Source organism: Onychostoma macrolepis, chromosome 11 (genome assembly GCF_012432095.1).
Source record: "Onychostoma macrolepis isolate SWU-2019 chromosome 11, ASM1243209v1, whole genome shotgun sequence".
In the NCBI taxonomy this organism is placed as follows: Eukaryota; Metazoa; Chordata; class Actinopteri; order Cypriniformes; family Cyprinidae; genus Onychostoma; species Onychostoma macrolepis.
In genome coordinates this window covers 11,049,292-11,069,751 of record NC_081165.1, presented here as the reverse complement: position 1 = coordinate 11,069,751, position 20,460 = coordinate 11,049,292, and the positions used below count along the sequence as shown (strand labels likewise).

General features: G+C 36.4%; 2 protein-coding genes across 7 annotated transcripts; one reads left to right on the top strand and one right to left on the bottom strand.

Annotated features, from left to right (window-relative positions):
- Positions 1–252: 252 nt before the first annotated feature.
- Positions 253–9,890, bottom strand: usp48 (ubiquitin specific peptidase 48). 6 transcript variants are annotated; one of them, XM_058792430.1, is made up of 28 exons: positions 9,813–9,890; positions 8,915–9,049; positions 8,617–8,737; positions 7,987–8,128; positions 7,614–7,741; positions 7,407–7,531; positions 7,177–7,285; positions 6,956–7,089; positions 6,777–6,859; positions 6,024–6,203; positions 5,752–5,886; positions 5,414–5,563; positions 4,646–4,846; positions 4,449–4,563; positions 4,018–4,163; positions 3,849–3,929; positions 3,506–3,630; positions 3,261–3,383; positions 3,063–3,124; positions 2,837–2,947; positions 2,463–2,593; positions 2,278–2,384; positions 2,082–2,186; positions 1,833–2,006; positions 1,624–1,749; positions 1,248–1,296; positions 1,105–1,131; positions 253–974 (listed from the first exon to the last, which is right to left on the bottom strand). In XM_058792430.1, the coding sequence occupies exons 2-28, from the start codon at positions 9,046–9,048 to the stop codon at positions 952–954; spliced, it is 3,147 nt and encodes a 1,048-aa protein (XP_058648413.1). In that variant the 5' UTR covers position 9,049; positions 9,813–9,890; the 3' UTR covers positions 253–951. The 6 variants fall into 6 exon arrangements, 4 of the variants coding, with proteins under 4 accessions (XP_058648413.1, XP_058648414.1, XP_058648410.1 ...); XM_058792431.1 differs by having other exon boundaries at positions 9,817–9,835; XM_058792427.1 differs by lacking the exon at positions 9,813–9,890 and adding an exon at positions 9,481–9,806.
- A 1,643-nt stretch (positions 9,891–11,533) lies between these two features.
- ldlrad2 (low density lipoprotein receptor class A domain containing 2) lies at positions 11,534–17,981 on the top strand. Its single transcript, XM_058790464.1, has 5 exons — positions 11,534–11,818; positions 13,571–14,071; positions 14,162–14,308; positions 14,393–14,530; positions 16,408–17,981. Exons 1-5 carry the CDS (start codon positions 11,731–11,733, stop codon positions 16,674–16,676), a joined length of 1,143 nt encoding a protein of 380 aa, XP_058646447.1. The 5' UTR covers positions 11,534–11,730; the 3' UTR covers positions 16,677–17,981.
- Positions 17,982–20,460: the final 2,479 nt, after the last annotated feature.

Below are 20,460 nucleotides of genomic sequence, written 5' to 3'. Positions count from 1 at the left end.
TATTTCATATTTATAGTGATTTGAATACAGTGATATGGACAAAAATAAAAAAATAAATATATATATATATATACATATGACATAATTTTTTTTTTTTTTTGGGCTGTTGTAAGATGCTTACTGATTGGACCAGAAATAAAACGGTAACAGAAACGTACAACCTTATAACTTACATATTTAATAGAAATTAATATAAATGGTCCTATCAAAGTAAAATTTCTGCAACCGTTCTAAGCACAAACGACACATCTGAAGATGTAAAAAGAATATTTATTGCCCATATGAAAGAACATACAGAAAAGTTCACACAAATGCCTGCTTAATATTTCAAGTAGCAGAACATGTCTAAACTATTTAGCAATGCTGTAATATTTCCCACTTCTGGAAATGTGTCCTATTTATCCTCATCTTTCTAGACATCTCTCCACTGCTGTATTTTGATGAGGTTATTTACATTAACAAAACAAAGACTAAATATTTTTTAATATTCAAGTTGCTCATGCATTCTTAAATATGTACGAGCTCTATTGCAGTGCCATCACAAGCTTCTTTTCAACAAAGGATTTACAGAGACTTACTGTTTTACACACAATATACGATCAGTCCATAATCTCTGAACATGACATTGCAACAAACAAGGAGGAATTCCGATTTTCCTTGAAATGGAACGTCCTTTGAGGAAATCTCGACCCGTATTTTTCAGTCATGGTAAGCACGACCACAAAATCTTGCAGAATGCATCAACATCTTTCAATATTAAAAGCCAGCATGATGTTTTAAAGCAAAAAGACACTTTTGAAGTTGTTGCAACATTTCAATAACAAAATAAAAAACAAAACAATCAAAAAATAAAATAAAAAAGACTTCATCCCAAGAATGAACATCTAAGTGTAATTCAAGCTTTATCCTTGTTCAGACATTGTCAGCATTGTTCCACATCTGGAGCCTCACTCAGTGTCCTAACAGCCCAGTGCCTGAACAAAAGGAAACAAATATGGTAGATCATGAATAATATTTCTTAATATAATGTTTCTGGATTCTTTCACAAAGGCTTTAAAGATTAAAATGCATGTCTGAAACGCTCATAAAATAGTGTATTCATACCTTTAAATCCTTCTTCAGGCATACAGACTAGAAAAACAAAACAAACAAACAAAAAAAAAAACTCAGCATCAAAAAAGTGCAGAAATAGATATTGAAAATGACATACTGGTTAGAGAATTTAAGCCGACGTAAACAGCACTTACCTTGATAAACATCATCCATTGCAGCATAATCAGCAATAGGTTCATCAGCCTGTAGAGGAAAAAGTCAAAGTTTGTGGTCAGCAAGATTTTTTTCACAACATTTATAATGCTATTTCAAATAAATGCTATCCTTTTGAACATTCAATTTATAAAGAGATCTCGCAAAAAGCAGCACTACTGTATTCAACATTAATAATAAGAAATCAGCATATCAGAATGATTTCTGAAGGATCACGTGACACGCAAGTCTGGAGTAATGATGCTGAAAATTCAGCTGTGATATTTTAAATAAATGCAGCCTTGGTGACCAGAAGAGACTTCTTTCAAAAACACAGCCAATGCATCAGCTCCCATCAAAAATACTTGAGAGTTGTACCTTAAGGCAAATGATGCTCTCTGGAATAACTCCTAGACTTCCTAGCGTAGCGGAGTCATCTGTTAAACAGCGCCCGTCTATGGAGAGGTTTTGGTCGAATGGAGCCACAGAGAATGCATGCATGATCTGTGGATGCAATCATTTCAAATAAGACAACATGCTGCATCACATAAAAAAGGAAATACTTAACTGTCACAGCAATAAAAGACCTGGATCTTTAGCTCTTTGAGTGTCTGGTTGGCAGAGACGATGAGGGCTTTCTCCCCACGGAGTTTCCTGTGCCTTGTGCTCCTCCTGATGCCAGATTTGGACACAGCGGTCACGGGGGCCACAGAAAGAGAGCCGGTCTCGTTCAGCTTCTGCCGTTTGGCTCCACCCTCAGTCTGATTTGAAGAAGAGGGCATGAGACATAGATAGATAACTGGAAAGGTTGATGGATGGACAGTCTTTAAACATACCTGACTGAAGTCTGGATCTTTCTCTCCATCCATCTTTGGCTCTTCTCTTTCATCCTCCACATCTGACCCACTCACACTGAACTCAGGGGCAGATTCCTTAATCATCTGCAAGAAACAGCACAGATTAGTTATTCCTGGTTGTACACTCAAAGTGTTTAGGGTTAAACTGAGGACACATGATCATGCAAAAACTCACCCTTTTCTTGTCAATGACTTTGCGAACATACACTGTGGCCTGCGCGTACTCCCTCATGTCCCTCTGCTGCTGGAATATGAAGCCCTCTCTGCATTCCCGACACAGATCTAAAGAGGACACATTCTCACATGAAACACAATGCCTGTTTGGAGAAACTCCTGGTTGAGGTTGACGGTTTAGCTCACCTGGATGAGTCTGGTATTGCACACTGCCATTGTCTTGTGTTCTGTCATGAATCTGACGTATAGAGATGGCCTGGTCCACCAGAAACATTCTGCTGATCACCTCCCATTCAGCAGGCCAGAGAAGAGCTACACTGTGCATTGACAGACACAAACAATCATACTTAAAAGTGCTCTTCATATGGATAGTTAACATTTCAATTCATAAGGTAAAGTGCATTGTTCAAAAGTTTGGGTTCAGTGAGATTTTTCAAATGTAAGAAAGTCTCTTATGCTCATTTCAAACATTTTGGTCAGTTTAATGCATCCTTGCTTATTTCTTAAAAAAAAAAAAAAATCCTCACTGACTTTTGAGAAGTCAGGAGTGAGTAACTCACTGTTGAGCATCTCCTTGCAGCATGGAGTCATATGTGAACATGAAGCCTCCGTGAGGACAGAGCAGGATACTGTTCCCCACATTGGACACGGGGTTGCTCTTTGCTGGCCTCCTGTGGTGATCAGGTATAACAGAAGAGGTCACAATAATTTAGGACACATCAAATGATTCGCAATTAAACTGAAAAAAAATCTCAATACTTACAGAAAAAGTATTTATTCCATTACCTGATAAATTTTCTCCATTCATCTACAAAGTAATGAGGCACAATGTACAGAATATCTGTGTCCTAAAACACAATCCAAACCAAAGTCAGTTAGCTGAAAATAATAATGAAATACTGACGTGTTCACCCTCTAACCTCTACCTCTCTAACATCAACGAAAAACCTGAAATGAATCCTTTATTTTATAAAATGGCATCACCTGTGGCCATTTCTGCAGTGTGGGCCGATTCTTCTCCTGGAAGAGGTTGAGCAAGGAGCTCTTCTGTTCATTTGCCATCATTCTGTTCAAAGCCTCATTCTCTTTACCTTCTCTTTCCAGCCTCTGAAAGACATGGTCAATCTTAAAAACTTTGCCCAGAAATGCTCAATAGGCAGCTCACAAGGTTAGGAGTGTCTACTACACCTTTTACCCATGAGAGTTGTGCTAATTGATTAATTTATTACCATGCACTGCTGACAGGACTCGTGATTTTGTGGGAACTCTGGTGCTTTGGGGAAATACATCCGCAGTTTATTCCACACCTCAGCAGAAACCACCCGTCTGTCATTCTCTATTATACTTAGACCACCTATGGGAGAAAGAGATAATAAAATTACATAAATCAACCTTGCTAATGAATAATGCAGAACTTAAATTAAATATTCATGTAAAATTATGACTTTATATAAAATGTTCATTTAATGACAATTTTGTGCATCACTAAAAACATCACTGAACAGGACAGATGCGCCATTAAATACTGAAAATGTTTAATTTATTTTTCAGTTTTATCCAGAGAAAACAAACCGTGATAGCAGAGAATGTCTTCATTAAAGTTTTTCATCTCTTCACCATCCACCTCTTCGTTATCTCCTTTAACTCCATCGGCTGACAAAATGAAAAAAAAAGAAAAAAGAAAATAAACAACTAAAAGACGAGAGCAAAAGCCATAAACAACATCTGCAAGTCTCAGTACCTTTAGATCCTGCACTGCTGCTTTTCTCTCCGTTAATCTTGCTGTTGTTGTGTTTGGTCTCCTCCTCGTCTTCCTCTAGCTGATCTAATGCCAATTGTCTCCAGCTCCTTAGAGAAGCCTTACCGATCCAGAAACCTGATTCATCACTGAATACACCCAATATAAACACCAGATTAGCTTCATCAAATATCTAAAGAACTGCATCAGCAGGGTTATTATAATTAATTAAAACCATTACTGAAATATTTCATTCATTTGATGTACTAAAAATCTCAGTAAAACTATATAGACACAAAAACAATTTAAAATGTAAAATATAAAAATAAAACTAAATTCAAAATAATAAAGACCATAATAGCATGTCAATGATACTAAAATAACTGTGGAGTAAAATCATCTGCTGGAGTTCCAGGTTAAAGAAGCACTCATACCTTTTTAAAGCGGCTTTGGCAAGATTCATGACCTCTCTGTAATCTTCATTCAGCTGGTTTTTCAATCTGATCACCCGACATCGCTGAGTGACACAGTCTCTGCAGAGAGATGACTCTAAACACCACCCAGGATGAATGAATACATGGATAAAACACATTAATGAGCAATTAAGAGATTTGACAAAACAAAGTCTTACGGCCTAGTCTAGATATTCCTCCATAGCGGCCGAAAAGGAGATCAGCGGCCTTCGAGGATATTCTTTTGACCTCGCCAATGTTGTCTGGGTGCAGTTTGCCGTGGGAACACAAGAATTGGCTGTTGTCAATCTCCTTGATGGCCGTGGAGTCATCAAGCCATTTCTTGAGCCACTCCAGAGGCACAAAATCATACGATTGGCCTAAAAGCACAAAAGGAGCCCAAGCATTAATTTCTTCTCGAAAATGAAAACGGATGCTTTCATATGAATACAAAAGCCATAAAACTGGTTACACTATTGTTCAAAAGTTTGGGCTTAGTAATTATTTTATTTAGCAATGATGCATTCAATTAATTTAAAATATTACAAAACAATTCTATTTCAAATATGCTGTTCTTCTGAACTTTCTACTCATTAGAGATTCCTGAAAAAATGTATCACAGAAGATACAAAAATATGAAGCAACACAACTGTTTTCAACATTTATAATAATCAGCAGCATATTAGAATGATTTCTGAAGGATCACATGACACTGAAGACTGGAGAAATAAGCAAAATAAAAATATTACACAGTATTACCATTTACCATCTTTGATCAAATAAATGCAGGCTTGGTAAGCAGACGAAACTTAAAAACATTTAAGAAATCGTACCAATCCCAAACTTCTGAATGGTAGTGTAAATATAATAAAGTTCAAGATTGAAAAAAGGGAGATTTAACAGTTCATATTAGTGGAGAAACTAATGCACGGGGCATTTTTACGGACCGTCTTCTGCAGGTAACAATTCGTAGAGCTCCTTCACCTCCTCATGTTTGGCTTTGCCTTTGTCAACGCTCTGCTTTCGCATGTCTGCCATCTCATTGCACCACTCCTCAAACTTCTTGTTGTCCTGGTCAACCAGCTTCTGGAGAAAAGCTAAAAACCAAACAAATACATTTTAGACATGTAACGGTGAAAGTAGATATCACTTACAAAAAATATTGTGTAATAAATGGGAAAACATTACTCTCCTCTTAATGACAAAGACAGTTGTGTAAAACCACTCGAAAATGTGATTGATTAATCCATAATGTCCACAGAGGTATATTCTCAGTCAGTTTTACCTGGTACTTCAATGTTAGATTCTATTTGGTCAATCTCTTCAGTCTGCTGTTTGTACACTAACATGTACGCGTTTCTTGAACAGTGATAGCCTTTGCTACATTTTGGCTTTCGGGTTTGAGACTTGGCGGTCTCGGCTGCAATGTAAAGAAGAATAAGCAATAAAGCACACTTTTGTATTTTCATGTTTTTAGAACCTTAACAGCAACTGCACTAACAAGCAGCTACAAAAATTAGACATCATATAAAGTAAACTGTCCAAATGTGTTATTACCGATGTCTTCCTCAATGCCCAACTGAAGTTTCTTGCCCTCCATTTTCTCGATCTCCTCATCATTGAATTTGTACCAGTCATTGGTATGGGCGTCTCTTACATGAGCGATGTAGTGGCCAGAATATGCACTCACGCCACGATGAATCAACACCGCACTGAGCTCATACGTACACTTCTCTTCTGAATTTAGAGGTGGAGGAAGAAAAAAGAATCAAGCAATGTTAATTAATTACAATTTCCTGTTTATTATCTCAGATTCCTAAATTACATAGACTAATGTCTGAAAAATATGGGGTCAGTAAAATTTGAATTTTTTTAATTCAACACATGCATTCAGCATTGAATGCATCAAAAGTGATAGTAAGATTTTACATTGTTACAAAATATTTCTATCTCAAATAAATACTGTTCTTTCCAACTGTCTATTCATCAAAGAATACTGGAAAAAATGTATCATGGTTTCCACAAAAAAAGTATTAAAAACTGTTTTCAATTGATAATAAGAAACGTTTCTTGAGCAGCAAATCAGCATATTAGAATGATTTCTGAAGAATCTTGTGACACTGATGACTGGAGTAATGACGCTGAAAATTCAGCTTTGCTATCATAGAATTAAATTACATTTCACGTTATATTTAAACATTTCATTTAAATTCTAGTAATAATTCACAATATTACAGTTTTTACTTGGTGAGGATAAGAGACTTAACAGGTCTTTTGAACAGCTGTGTACATACTAAATGCACAGCATACCTTTTCCTTCCAAAAATGGCCCCATGTCAAGAACTTCTGGAAAACTAATGAAGGTGTTGAGTTTCTTCTTATGACCACTTTGCCTATAAAAAGCAGAGAAAAACAGAAACAAATGATTAAAAGTGTCTATAAAACATTTAGTAACAGGTCTGATAATTGACAAAAATTACGACACTCACCTATCAAAAACAAAACGCATGAGCTGAAAATTTAGTGTGCGGGGAAGACTCTGGAGCTTGATCCGACGGGTGGCGTTCTGTTTACTCTGACAGCTCTCACAATAGTAGCGATTATCACCGTCCAGCTTCTCCTCCTAAACAGCACGAGGAACAACACATTGAGACCCTCAGTATCTGATCTGCACTATGGAGCTGTCAGACAAAGAAATGTGAGGAATCACCTTAAGAAACTCCGTTACACACTCCGTGAGGTTTTTGTGTCCTTGAATGTTCAACTCTAGCTCATAAAATCGTGATGGTAAAGGAGACTCGCGTCCACATTTGTTGCATCTGGCATAACACAAAAAATAAGCACTAATTACTATATTACTATATTATTACATTATATATTAAGCTCAGAGTTAGAGTAATAAATGCCTGCATCTGAAAATAATTGCTTAGAATAACTTACACTGTAACATAAGAGAACTGTCCACAGAACTGCTGTTGAATGACATTTTGGAGATTTGGGTCCTTCTGCTTTGAAAGTGTGTCTTCAAGAAGTGAGAGGAAGAGTTTGGAGAATTCCTGAGCATCCTAAAAATAAAAGAAAACCGCATTTTGAGTTTTCCCATGATCCACAAGGCACTCTAACTTGCTTCATCTTGTGCTGGCCTACCTGCTGTTGTCCTGTGTCGAGCCCAAGAGCCTTGACTAGCCCCGAGGGGTCGATATACCGTCTGTTGCTGTTCTGTAGCAATGCAAACAGATACTGGAGATGTTCACATATCGTCCGTGGTTCATAATCTGCAGAATAATGTGCACAAATGACAAAAATAATTTTAAACGATTGGGACTTTTCTATGTTTTTAAAACATATTTAATGCTTCCAATATTGTACCCTTCACGCTTAGCTTCAAAGCATCTCCAGTTAGAGTTACTGAATGGAAATAGTCGCTACAATAAATGTTGCATGCTACAATGGCATACTATTTTCCTCATGACAAGTATAGCATGCTGACAATAAAACGATCCAGGACCCTTGAGCTCACCTGAATCTGTGTTGTGCCCTTCTGCTCTGGAATTCTGAAATTGATATAAGGCTCTACGAAGCTCCAGATTGTGGAACCACACCTGGAGGAAAGTGTTCACGTAACATGTGGCGCCAAGATTCGTCAAGCCCACAAATGTGTTCTGCAACAGAGCGAGCAATCACATAAATGTTGATTAATAAAGGCATTTGAGGGCCCCTGCATTCTAGTTTTGTTATTGTTAACGAATACTATGACTATAAAAGATCACTTTCCATAATTGAATCAAAGCTAAAATAAAATAAAATAGAAATATTCAAGAAAAAAACTTTCTAAAAAAATGAAAATTAAAAATGTTGCCTTAGCAACTAACTAAAACAAGTTTAAACTTATGTACTACAATTACTAATATATACACACACACGATACAAATTACTACAATTACTAAACTGAAATTAAAATGAAAACTAAAAATATAAAATAAAAAACTAATAATAATATAAAAGCCCATTGAAAATATTAGTAAATACTATAATAGCACATACATAATACCAAAATAGCACTATTTAATTCTTTATGTATTAGCATGCTACAGATTCACCTACTGTATGGTTTTCATCATTTTAAATGAAGATATGTTATCCAGCACACCTTATCTCGTCTTTCAGAATTTGGGTCATCGATGTTGTGGAAGGCATTTTCATCAATTTCTCCTAACCATGATTGTTCCCCAATACCGACTAGACAGTTGGGATTCCCTTTACAGTTCCTCCTGTGTGGCAGCAAAAAATGTTTAGGATGAGTTGATGATGTGATTACAACAATCTGCACTAATAAACATGTTTTCACAGTTGTTTCATTGAAACTGTCTCTTTAAATCAAAATTACAGTTAATGCACTCAACAGCATGGATAGAATTAAACACAGATCACTATCGCCTTCAAATTACCTGCATGTCCCTCTTTTGCACGCCGGCACTGCTATCCTATAAGCTAACTCTATATGTTCATGTGTGATGTCCTCTGGTTTAACCGTCTCTGCCCACCGCCAAGCAGCTTTTTCCAGCTGCAACCGAGGAGCCATTCTTTACAAAGAAAAGCACAAGTCTTTAGAGTTATACAAAATACACTTGAACATATATGTACAGACACCCTAAAAACAGAAAACACAACAAACACACACTTTTAGAGTTACACAGAAATTACATACTGCACACAGCAATAAACAATTATAAAAAAGCACAGACATCTTACACAGAAAATCACATCACACACACTTGACAGATACACACATCTGTGTGATGCACAGGCCTTGCATCACTGGTCCAGCATGCACAATACTTTTGATTTTACCCCATACATCAGAAAAACACTCTAATGACAGCTAATTTATATTAACAAGCAAACAACTGGCAAGCACAGTAAATAATATTCAAGAAGCACCACTGAGTCCCAATTAGCACATACATTTTTGATTATTCCATCAACATAAGTCACAGTTTAGATTAAAACATACCGTCAAAAATAAATACGCCGGTTTACGGGCTCAACACAGCTGTATTGTATTATAAATCTTTAGTAAACACAATAATATTGAATGTTTTCATCGAGGCTGCTAAAGCTGCGCAGTTAGCATGCTAGCAGCTAGCTCTTGACTTATTTTCATTAAATACATGCACCTGGCGTGAATTTACCAAGAGATTCTTGACTGTGAAGATGTTTCATAAATATAGGAATTTTAAATCACACTTTATTGATGGTACGTTTGTATTTAGCGCCCTTGCGTCAGCTTTTATATAAATATTTTTGTCCCTTCGTCAGTTTCAAACTTCTATGAGACGTACGTACTTACGCGTGACGTAATCGCGCCGTCTGACGTCAGTACGTCAGCGGGCCGCTCAGTGTCGCGCTGTTGCAACACATGGCAACGTACTGTTTTCCTTAACTTTCTCGCTACTCTGGAAAAAATACAGTGCAAGAGTTGTTGAAATGCAATTCAAACTCTTGAAATCACAGGATAATATGCAGTGTTTTTGTTTTTTAATGACATGCTGAAGTACACCACAAATTGCACAAACAGGTTTCTGTACATTTCCTCTCTGATTATTTATTTTCATTTGTTGCATCTTGGAAAAGTTAAATAGATTTCATAGTTTTAAAGAAACTGTATGTTCATACAAATAATGTGGCCTAATTATTTATATGAACATAAAAATATTCAGCATCTCAGACCTAAACTGAACAAGTTTAACAGATATAGCCTATTTGCCGAACAGAAATGTAATAATCAGTCCCCGAACAAACGGGTCAGCATCAAAAGTCGCAGTGATCTTGTGTGCTGCTTTAAGTACTGTGCATCTATTTTTTTAGTTCTTTTTTTTATTTTTTTTTATTTTAGTTACATTCGTTTGGCATTTTGAAGAATAGGCTATAAACCAGGCCTATATTGATAAATTGTGTTCTCTTCACTTTAATCTCTTTTGTTTTGTGGGTTTTGTGGGAATTGTGCCCAAAAGGATTCCCATGGCAGATCATGAGACACATTCACACACTTAAAAGAGAAAAGTCCAATGAAACTTTTAATTAGAAGCTTTGTTAAAGGACCCAAAAGTTTAAAAGCTTTTTATTGGACTTTAAACTTCACTTTTGGACTTTGAATGAGAACATGTAATACAGAGGTTTCTGTGTCATAGGAAGGTCATGAATTAAGCCAGAATTTATGCAAAATTGTGGTATAATGGCTGAGTGTTTGAATTTGTTCAAGTATTGTTGTGGAGAAGTTTTGGCCAAGTCCATCCGCTTGAATGAAAAAAATATCAGTATGTTTGCATGACCTGCTTCAGGTCCCACTGCAGCTTCTTGTTGGGTTTATGTTTCACGCCAGCACCACAGTTTTGTTTTTGTTTGTTTTTTTATTGTCTGATATAAATTATTTTATAGAGATTTAGAACTATTTAGGCTAAAGTTTTGGACACATTTGACATAATTTATTTCTGATAAACCTTCTGACCTAAATGCTTATGCTTAAAAGCCTGAAATTTGTTCTGTAGACAAATCATGTCAACATGTCTAAGCATGCATTTATTCACAAAACTACGGCTGTGTTGGAATGAATAAGGATAAGCAGCAGCAAGTATCCAAGTAAACATATGAACTACTCATATGACGCACCTCATGAAGTTAGCAACTTTGAAGAAGTATTCCCACATAGTTTTAAGGACAATTATTTTAAAATGTGAGATATAATAATGCAGAATGAATACTTATGACCAAACCTTTGTATATAGGCTACTATAATAGTACACATATAATTATAAAACTCCAACCGTTGGCTTTTAGTGCTCAATAAACACTTGTCTGAATGTAATCAGCGTGACAGATGTTTAGCTCTGCCTTCAGCTGTAGATGGTGGTTGGGTTGGGGCAGCTTTGAGGGGGTCCTGCACGGCTCCTCCTTTAGATCCGTATTGGACCTGTTGTCATGGAAATAGTTCAGACGCATAAATTTGACAAAGAGTCTTCAAAGGCACAAAAGCCAGGATGATGAACAAGGATTAAGCTCGACGCATCTGAGACGCCATAGACAAATATTCCTGCTTCAAAAGCATTAAAAAGCACTTCTTTAGGGGTGTTTCATGGGCTATATGTCGTCTTTATAAATTAAGGGAATGTTTGGTTTTCGCAAGAGTAGACTTTGCGCGGTACAAATGCGACAGAACAATTGCATTTAACATTGGAGCAGCAAGTGCTTTGCTTGGACACGAGAGATGGCCAGAGTGCGATGCATTCAGCACCTGTCAGGATGGTTTGTTCTGTTCAGCTTAATGACACGCCAGAGTCACTCCATCGAGACAGGTAGGGTGATGGGTGTTCGGTTCTCACGATTTATCCCGTTATTACCTCTTTGACTCCGACACTTGTTGCAATCAGGTTTCTTCTCATTTGTGTGCATTGGCATTCAAACTAGTTGGAATTGCAATGGTGTTCACAGACATTTGGCTTGTCCCGTGTAGGCCTAATTTGTTTTACCACAACTGTAATCTAATGGTTAATTGAAATTAAATTCAAAATGACATTTAATCTTTGATTCGTAGTTTTTCAGTTCCTAAAATGTTTTTAAAAATATATGAAGAGTTTATTTGCAAAAACAGATAACTATATATTTTTTTACATTTTCAAAACTCATGTGTTTTATCATGTTTTATTGTGTTAGTTAGCTGTATTTGTTAGTTGTTTTTTTTAACCTAATCAAAATAACCCAACTGCAGATTTACTGGAATGCACAATGAAAAAACTTGATTTTTTAAAACAAACACAAACAGTTAAATAATAAAATAAATTGTATTTAACTTTTTATTATCTTTTATCTTACAAAATGTGTGTGTTTGTGTGTGTGTATATATATATATATAGTTATTGTATTATTATTTATTTATACCAAGATTTAAAATAAAATATATAGATAGATATAGATAGATATACAACATTACAATGTGTGTAGTAAACTGAACTTATTTATGTATAGACATGTAGATAGTTATCCTGTTATATGAAAATCATTTATTGTTTTGAATTATGAAACAATACATCTGGCTAAGGATGATTAATTTGATCTGACATTAAAACTGATATAACGCCTCCTCGTCTGGTCCTGTAAAAAGCCCCTGGCATCTGTGTCATTACCCACAGAGTTGGCACGCTCTCTGCTGTTTCTCTAGAGTTTGGAATTAGTGGGAACCCGAGTGTGATTGGAGTTCAGAGCGCTTTGGTCTGGCCAATTAAAACATTTACAAGGAACTTACTATTCTGCTGCTGCTCATTTTTGTGGAAACTCAGTTGAGGACTCATGGTTACAGAATATTTTGAGGTATTGGTGCTTTTCCACCAATAGAAGGTTTCTCTGGACATTCCTGGCAGTGAGACATCACGGATCTACCGGTTGCCCTTGGTAACAAAGCTAATAAACCAAGCAGAGGTTGTAAATCTTCCTATTATTTGGTTCGTACCCCAGATGGGGGGGATGCAAAGCCAGTTCATGCTTGTAGTCTTTCTAGATTAGAACTGGATTTGTTTTGTTTTCCTTCCATCCCTGTGCCCTTTATTTCAATCTACATGACCATTAAAGGAATAGTTCATCCAAAAATGAAGATCTCAAACTCAGGCAAGTTTGTTTCTTCATCAGAACAGATTTGGAGAAATGTGGTGTTATGTCACTTGCTCACCAGTGGATCCTCTGCAGTGAATGGGTGCCATCAGAATGAGAGTCCAAACAGCTGATTAAAACTTAACTATAATCCACAAGTAACCCACACCACTCCAGTCCATCAGTTAATGTCTTCCTCAATTGAAAAAGTGCATCCCCTGTTGTCCTCTCACATCAAAATCCATAAACATATTTGTTTAGAACTGTTTTGGACTGTTTTCTGTTTATGGATAGAGGACTCATATTTTAGCCAGAAGCAATGGCTTAAAGTTAAAAACCTCTTAATGATGGATTTGTTTATTATAAACATGCAGCTTTTCACTTCAGAAGATGTTAATTGATGGACTGGAGTCGTGTGGATTACTTGATTTTGAATTTTATGGCCATCTCAATATTCCCAACAGTGAATGTCGTGGACTTCTGTGGACAGACAATACAGGGGGATGGCATGATCGTAAAGTCCCACCAGGAGTCCCGGAAGTACTACTTTGTCTCCATTGGGACAGATTGCCACCTCACCATGCAGTCCGCCACCCCCCGGGACAAGGTGCAGTTCTACTTCCGCTTCTTTCTGGTCTACAGCCTGCTAAGAGTGTCCCCGCACAGTCCCGCACCCCTCTTCCCAGAATCACCCAGGGGGTCCTCCTCATCTGGCCCAACACGGCCTGATCTGAGCTTGGAGCCAACCACCGGGGAGGGGCCTGAAGACCCCTGCCATGCTGGCTCTTACATCCAGTTCTACGATGGGAGGGATAAGTCCGCACCTCCTATTGGCCAGCCACTCTGTGGGAAGAGCCCTCCCCGACCAGTGTTGTCAACGGGCAACTTTCTAACTCTACGTCTTGTGACGCGAGGAACTCAGCCAAGGGTGGACTTTGTTGGAGACTTTACTTCATTCAGGCTGGGTTAGAATGTTTTTACAACCACTTCTCGTATTCTTGAAGTTTAAGCATGATTGCATATCAACAGTCTGCTCATATTGTTTGTCTCTCCAGGTTTTAACCAATCAGAATGCAGCGGAGAACCTTACTTCAACTGTCGCAATGGGAAGTGTATTCCCATGAGTCTGGTTTGTGCAGATGATAAAGGCATTGACAACTGTGGCGATGGCAGCGACTTACTCGATGACCCTGGTTGCAATGGTCAGTAAAGAGTTTATTTTGAGAAGGCTTTTCCATCTGGGATTTGTTTTTGATAGATCTTGCTCTTGTTTTTGTGTGTTTCAGGTCCTCTATCTACACCCAAGCCTCCACAGCATCATGTTACCCAACCAGCACAGATGCTGAATGTTCCCACTCGGACAGTGTCCACTTTAAAGAACTGTGCCACTCCAAACGCCATTCCTGATCCAGACTCTGTGACTGGTAAGTAGTTCTTAAATACAATAAAATGTGAAAAAATTCTGCAACATTCTTTAGATTATTAAACTCAGAGTAAGAAAGATTTTAAGGTTCTTTTTAGAACTGTTCACTGAAAGGTTAATTGGTTAACCAAAAATGGTTCTTCTATAATATTATGTGAAAATCCTCTTTTTGGAATCTTTATTTTTTAGGAGTGCATATTATGTTGGTGACTGGTTTGTAAAGCACATCCCATCCACATTTTAAGGAATAATTGCTGCCCGTTGGCTTGATAGCTGAATGTAGAACTTGTTGTATTTTCATATTTCTTAATGTATGTTGAATTTGCAATAAAATAAAACACATTTAAAGGAAAGACTGAACCTGAAAATATCCAAAAATGTTCTTACCCTTGTGTTGTTTCGGTTCTATATGACTTTACTTCCTTTATGACTTGAGTGAAAAACCACCATAAAACTAATCCATACAACTATACTTCAAGTCTTCTGAATTCATATAATAGCTATGTGTGATTAAAAGATGAAATTTAAGCTGTTACTCACTACAAATCCATCTATATACAGATTCCAAAAGGGTTTTTTGGCAATTACATTTACAGGCATAGTTGGTTGAGAAACATTTTGGGTTCCCCAAAGAACCTTTTTGGTGAAAAAAAGTGTCTTTTTTAGTTTGAATAACATTTTTAAACATCTATAGAACATTTTGCCGCTATAGTGAAAAAGTGCATCAAAACATTGTAGTAAACATCTCCTGTTGCCTTCCATTATAGAATTCTGTTATGGTGCGTAAATGACAGCATTTTCATTTCTGAATAATCTGTTCCTTTAAGATAACTCAGTAGTTTCTTTCTGGTCTTAAACATGTTTTACGGCTGTACAATATCCAACATCTTGTTTAAGTGTATATTTAGACCTTAAAATGAATTTGGATAGATAGATGAAAAACCTAGAGTGTTAGAAGATGGTTCAATGCACAAAACCTAAATATTACGACTATTCCTCAGAACGGCAGGTCTTTTTGAGTGTCCATAAATTTAGTTTTATTGCTGTATAATGGTGAACTCTGAAAGGCTAAGGACACAAAGCTAATTGAGGAGCACATAAATGTTCATTGCAAACAGTGAGCTGTAAATCAGCTGCTTGTTGTAACTTCTCAAGAGCATTCGTCTGCTAAGCAGAAACTACTATTGTGCATTTGAACTAATAGCTGTCATTTACCTCCACATTCGATCTAAATTGCTTTTAAAAATCCACAGGTATTCAAACAATAGCACACTAGAGATAGAGTTCACAAAGAAAGCTTTAGGGACCATCATATCATATTTTACTGTATAAAATGATGTAATGAAGTTGCCACATTCAACAAAAAGCCTCTAAAACTAAAATTTGTTTGAAATATAGTTAAATCAAAATATGAATATTAGATTAAATACTTAAAAAAGTTAAGTAAGCAATATGATACATTTAATACGTAATTAAATTACATAATTAAATGGTAATCACAATTAAATTCATGTATTTTATTAGCTGTAGGCAATGTGGCCTGCTTGGTCTGATTGGATGAGCCATAAAATACAGTGCAATTGTATTTTATTTTATATTAATATCGCTTAGGCTAATGAATTATATTGCTTGATGGAACATTTATTTATTCTGATAACTATTATTAATATAACTATATTATAATATTATTATTGAGCAAAGTGTCTTTTATAATTGCTATTGCTGCTGACTTAATCATGCAAAATGTACTATATTATGCACACTATTTTGCAGGTTTAAGAATATGGAGTGAGTATATTGAGTGTTTGTGCTGAATGTATTTGCATCTCACTAGGAACTGTACATCATTGTTCTTTAATAAAACCCTTTCTTCTCCAGATTCCCAGTCTTCCATTTCTCTGCTGGCGCTGTATGTGGTTCTGGGTGTGACGGCAGGAGGGGCTCTCATGTGCTGGTGCTGTTGGGCCCCTGGCTGGTTCCTGTGGCGTGTGAGTGTGTTTCGATTCTTGCCCTGCTGCAACTCCTGCTGCGCTTCCTGCCAGCTCTGCGGACGGAGCTGCTCGCAAAACAAGGACCACCGACTGGCCAAGGTTACACCGGAAGGAGCCGCAACTCCTGTATCTTCTACCACCACGGTGGCTGTGTAAATACACTCATCTGTTATCTCCTATAGATCTTTAAAAGACTCATAATGGAGATGATGAGGACAGTATGTTAGGAAGTGGCATATCAGTAGAAGTGTTCCTTTTTCAGTTTTTACAATGAAAAAAGGAGCAAGTGTTGCTAGGCAGTGGAGTGTTTTTCACTGATACATTTTTGTTTTAAAAACTTATAGTATATAATTCTATAATTTATAACAAAATCTGCTATTTTTATTTTTTTAAACTGGATTTGTTATATATTTCATAGATACTGGATCTGTGGAAACATCATGAGCTGAGATTTCTAGTTTCTTGCTGGTTTTGAAAAAAAGGGGGAAAAAAATTCCACACTACTTACCTCAGTGGGTTACAGCTAATACTAGGACAATCCGGCTACAGAGTACTGAAAAATGTTTTATTATTAAAAGTTTCCAATAAAATGCTCATAAGCAAAGCTACCTGAGAGCATTACTATAGCTGCATTTTATTGGAGTTACTGGTCACTATACTCTCCTCCAGTTGATAATATTGTGAAGTTTTTGGACCAGTCTGTTTCCTGAACATGTGCAGTTGTGAATCTTTGTCTTATTAAACTATTGGATTGCATATAAAAACTAGATTGAAGGTTATGCCAAAAAAGTGCTAATACTCGTAAGCTTTGTTCTGAAAAGTATTTCCTTAAAACCAAATCTTACATTTTCAATTATATAAAAGCTTAGAAACCTATAGATGCCACTGTGTTTAAGCAAATGTAATGTTCAAGATAACTAGTGTGATGTACATAAAAAAAACAACAACTTAAAATCACTAAATTTTTTAGGCAGAAGTAGTAAATATGATTAGAAAAAGCACAAAGTGGATGTTTGTTTATAAATCTGATACGCAAATTATTTAAAGGAATAGTTCAACAAAAAAAATTAATTTGCTTAAAATGTACTCACCCTCAGACCATCCAAGATGTAGATGAGTTTGTTTCTTCATCAGTCAGATTTGGAGAAATTTAGTGTAACGACTTGCTCACCAATGGATCCTCTGCAGTGAATGGGTGCCGTCAGAATGAGAGTCCAAACAGCTGATAAAAACATCACAATAATTTACAAGTAATCCACACACAACCCCAGTCTATCAATTGAAACTTGTGAAATGAAAAGCTGTGTGTTTGTAAGAAACAAATCCATCATTAAGACGTTTTTAACTTAAAACCATCGCTTCTGGCCAAAATAACAGTCATTAATCCATAAGAACGCTTCCACTAGCGCTTCATCAAATCTGTTTCAATGAAGAAACAAACTGATCTACATCTGAAGGTGAGAACATATTTCATTATTTGGGGGGATTCCAGTATTACCATTTCCCTTACTTTCTCCCCCAAAATGTATTTTGAGGTTTGTGAGTTTTTTTTAATTTAATTTTTTTACGTATTTGTCCACTGCAATAGAAGATAGTATGACATGTATCACAACATTTGTCAGGCATTTTTAATTTGTGTTTAAATTAAAATAATATATAAACAAGGTCAGTCATATGGAATAATGAGAAAGGGTCAAAGGTTATCACTCATGGTGGTTTGGATTTAACATTACATCCTGAATATTTAAAAATAACTTTTTTATTAGTTTTTTTTTTTTTTGTTTGTCATCAGGCACCACAAACACTATTCCCAAATAAACATTTTGTAAATTAGAAGCATTTGTTACTGGATTATTTCATGCATATTCAAATGCATTGTTCTGATATTTCAATTCAATGTACACTGATGTTGACAAAGTCTGTATGTTAAGTCTCTTATTCTTCTCACCAGGATTGAAGGCTTGTCAGACAGTTTAGATACCAGTAAAGCTGTAAATAGACAAATCAGCCGTTAAGGGATTAGTTTACCCCAAAATGAAAATTCTGTCATTAATTATTCACCCTCATGTCGTTCCAAACCCGTAAGACCTCTGTTCATCTTCAGAACACAAATTAAGATATTTTTGATGAAATCGGAGAACTATATCTGACCCTCCATAGACAGCGACACAACTGAAATGTTCCCAGGTCCAGAAACGTAGTAAATACATCAGTAAAACAGTCCATGTGACATCAGTGGCTCAACTTTAGTTTTGCAACGCTACGAGAATTATTTTTTTTTTGCGTAAAGAAAACAAAAATAACAATTTATTCAACCATTCTTCTCCCTTGAGTTACGTCTTCCGTCATTCTGCAGAGTACCCAAGAATGTATTTGACGTAACCAGCGTTGTTTGCGTTCGGGGAGAAAGCGCGCGCATGAACGAAAGCTGTGTAATAAGCGTTGTTCACGCTTAGGGGAAAGCCTGCGTATGCATTGTGATACTCTCTAAAATGGCGGAAGACGTAACTCGGTGGAGAAGAATGGTCGAGTAAATTGTTATTTTTGTTTTCTTTGCGCAAAATAAAAGTATTCTTGTAGCATCGCAAAACTGAAGTTGAGCCACTGATGTCACATGGACTGTTTTACCGATGAATTTACTACGTTTCTGGACCTGGGAACATTTCAGTTGCGTTGCTGTCTATAGAGGGTCAGATATAGTTCTCTGATTTCATCAAAAATATCTAAATTTGTGTTCTGAAGATGAACGAAGGTCTTACAGGTTTAGAATGACATGAGTAATTAATGACAGAATTTTCATTTTGGGGGTGAACTACCCCTTTAAAAACTATTTTAATGTGATGAATATCTCAGATCCTCCTTGGGATTGTTTACAAAGGAGAGAGAAAGTCTGGCAAGCGCTTCCATTTCAAACGGCGTCTGTTGCATTTGTCACTCCTAGCAACCTTTCAGAGCAGATCCTCTTTGCTCAAAGAAGAATTTCCTTTTCTCTGTTTGACCGATTTATTTAATCACCAAACCCCCTGTTCAAACAGGCCCTAGACGTTTAATATCTGACATTAAGGTGACCTTCGATTTTTTTTCTCTGAACCCAGGCAGTAGATCCTTTTCAGGCCTTGGAGGCTACAGCGATGGGTGTGGATTGTTGTTAAACTGACCCCATTAAGACCATCCGTAAATGCTTTAAATTAATGGCACTGCATTGTTCCTGTGGTATCTCTCTGACACAAGCGGTTGCAAACGTCATTGGTGCCCTCGCACAACATGCCTAAATTGTTTGGTCTTCAATGTGTCCATAAAATTAACGAGGGTATGTGTAAATATCACCTAAAACAGACAGAATTCTATAATGGCTAAAAATATAAATTTTCCATCTACTAAACAATGCTGTTGGCCAATATTTGCTGGGGTTTATTGATGACATTGTTTTTTTTTTTTCCTCAAAAAAGGACAAAGGCATCCCTTACTGAAATCAGATGAAACTTTTTTTTGGTGATTTTTTTTGTCTTATATAGGTTTTAGGGGAGACTGAGGAAATGAATCCTGATCATAGCACAATTTTTTTTCATTTGCAACAAAAAATGATTTTTTTGTCCACTATTTTCTTCCACTGATGCCTGTTTATTTTTCTTTTTTTTTTTCTTTCAGAACTGCATAACATAATGTCTCTATGCAAATAGGCCTGATTACTCAGCATTTTGCTTAACCCAACAATTTGCTATCCAGACATTATGTATTGTATAAATGGTGACATTTAATCTTAACCTGATTCATAATCTAACTTTAAAGACCATTGAACTTCTTGTTTCAGTTAACGAAAGCTGATACATTAAGTGAAAGTGATTCTGTAAACTTCCCTTTTAAATGTCTTCATCACCCATGTGAATTACCTGTTTCTGGAGGTTGATTTTTACTTTTAGTTTTCTTACTTGTGTGGTCA

Excerpts from the sequence above, each read along its gene's own strand:
- ldlrad2 (XM_058790464.1), top strand. The coding sequence starts at position 11,731 with ATGGCCAGAGTGCGATGCATTCAGCACCTGTCAGGATGGTTTGTTCTG. Across the intron at positions 11,819-13,570 it reads GAGTCACTCCATCGAGACAG|TGAATGTCGTGGACTTCTGT; the intron begins GTAGGGTGATGG and ends TATTCCCAACAG. Across the intron at positions 14,531-16,407 it reads TGATCCAGACTCTGTGACTG|ATTCCCAGTCTTCCATTTCT; the intron begins GTAAGTAGTTCT and ends TTTCTTCTCCAG.
- usp48 (XM_058792430.1), bottom strand. The coding sequence starts at position 9,048 with ATGGCTCCTCGGTTGCAGCTGGAAAAAGCTGCTTGGCGGTGGGCAGAG. Across the intron at positions 3,384-3,505 it reads AGTCCTGTCAGCAGTGCATG|AGGCTGGAAAGAGAAGGTAA; the intron begins GTAATAAATTAA and ends CATGTCTTTCAG. Across the intron at positions 1,132-1,247 it reads AATGGATGATGTTTATCAAG|TCTGTATGCCTGAAGAAGGA; the intron begins GTAAGTGCTGTT and ends TTGTTTTTCTAG.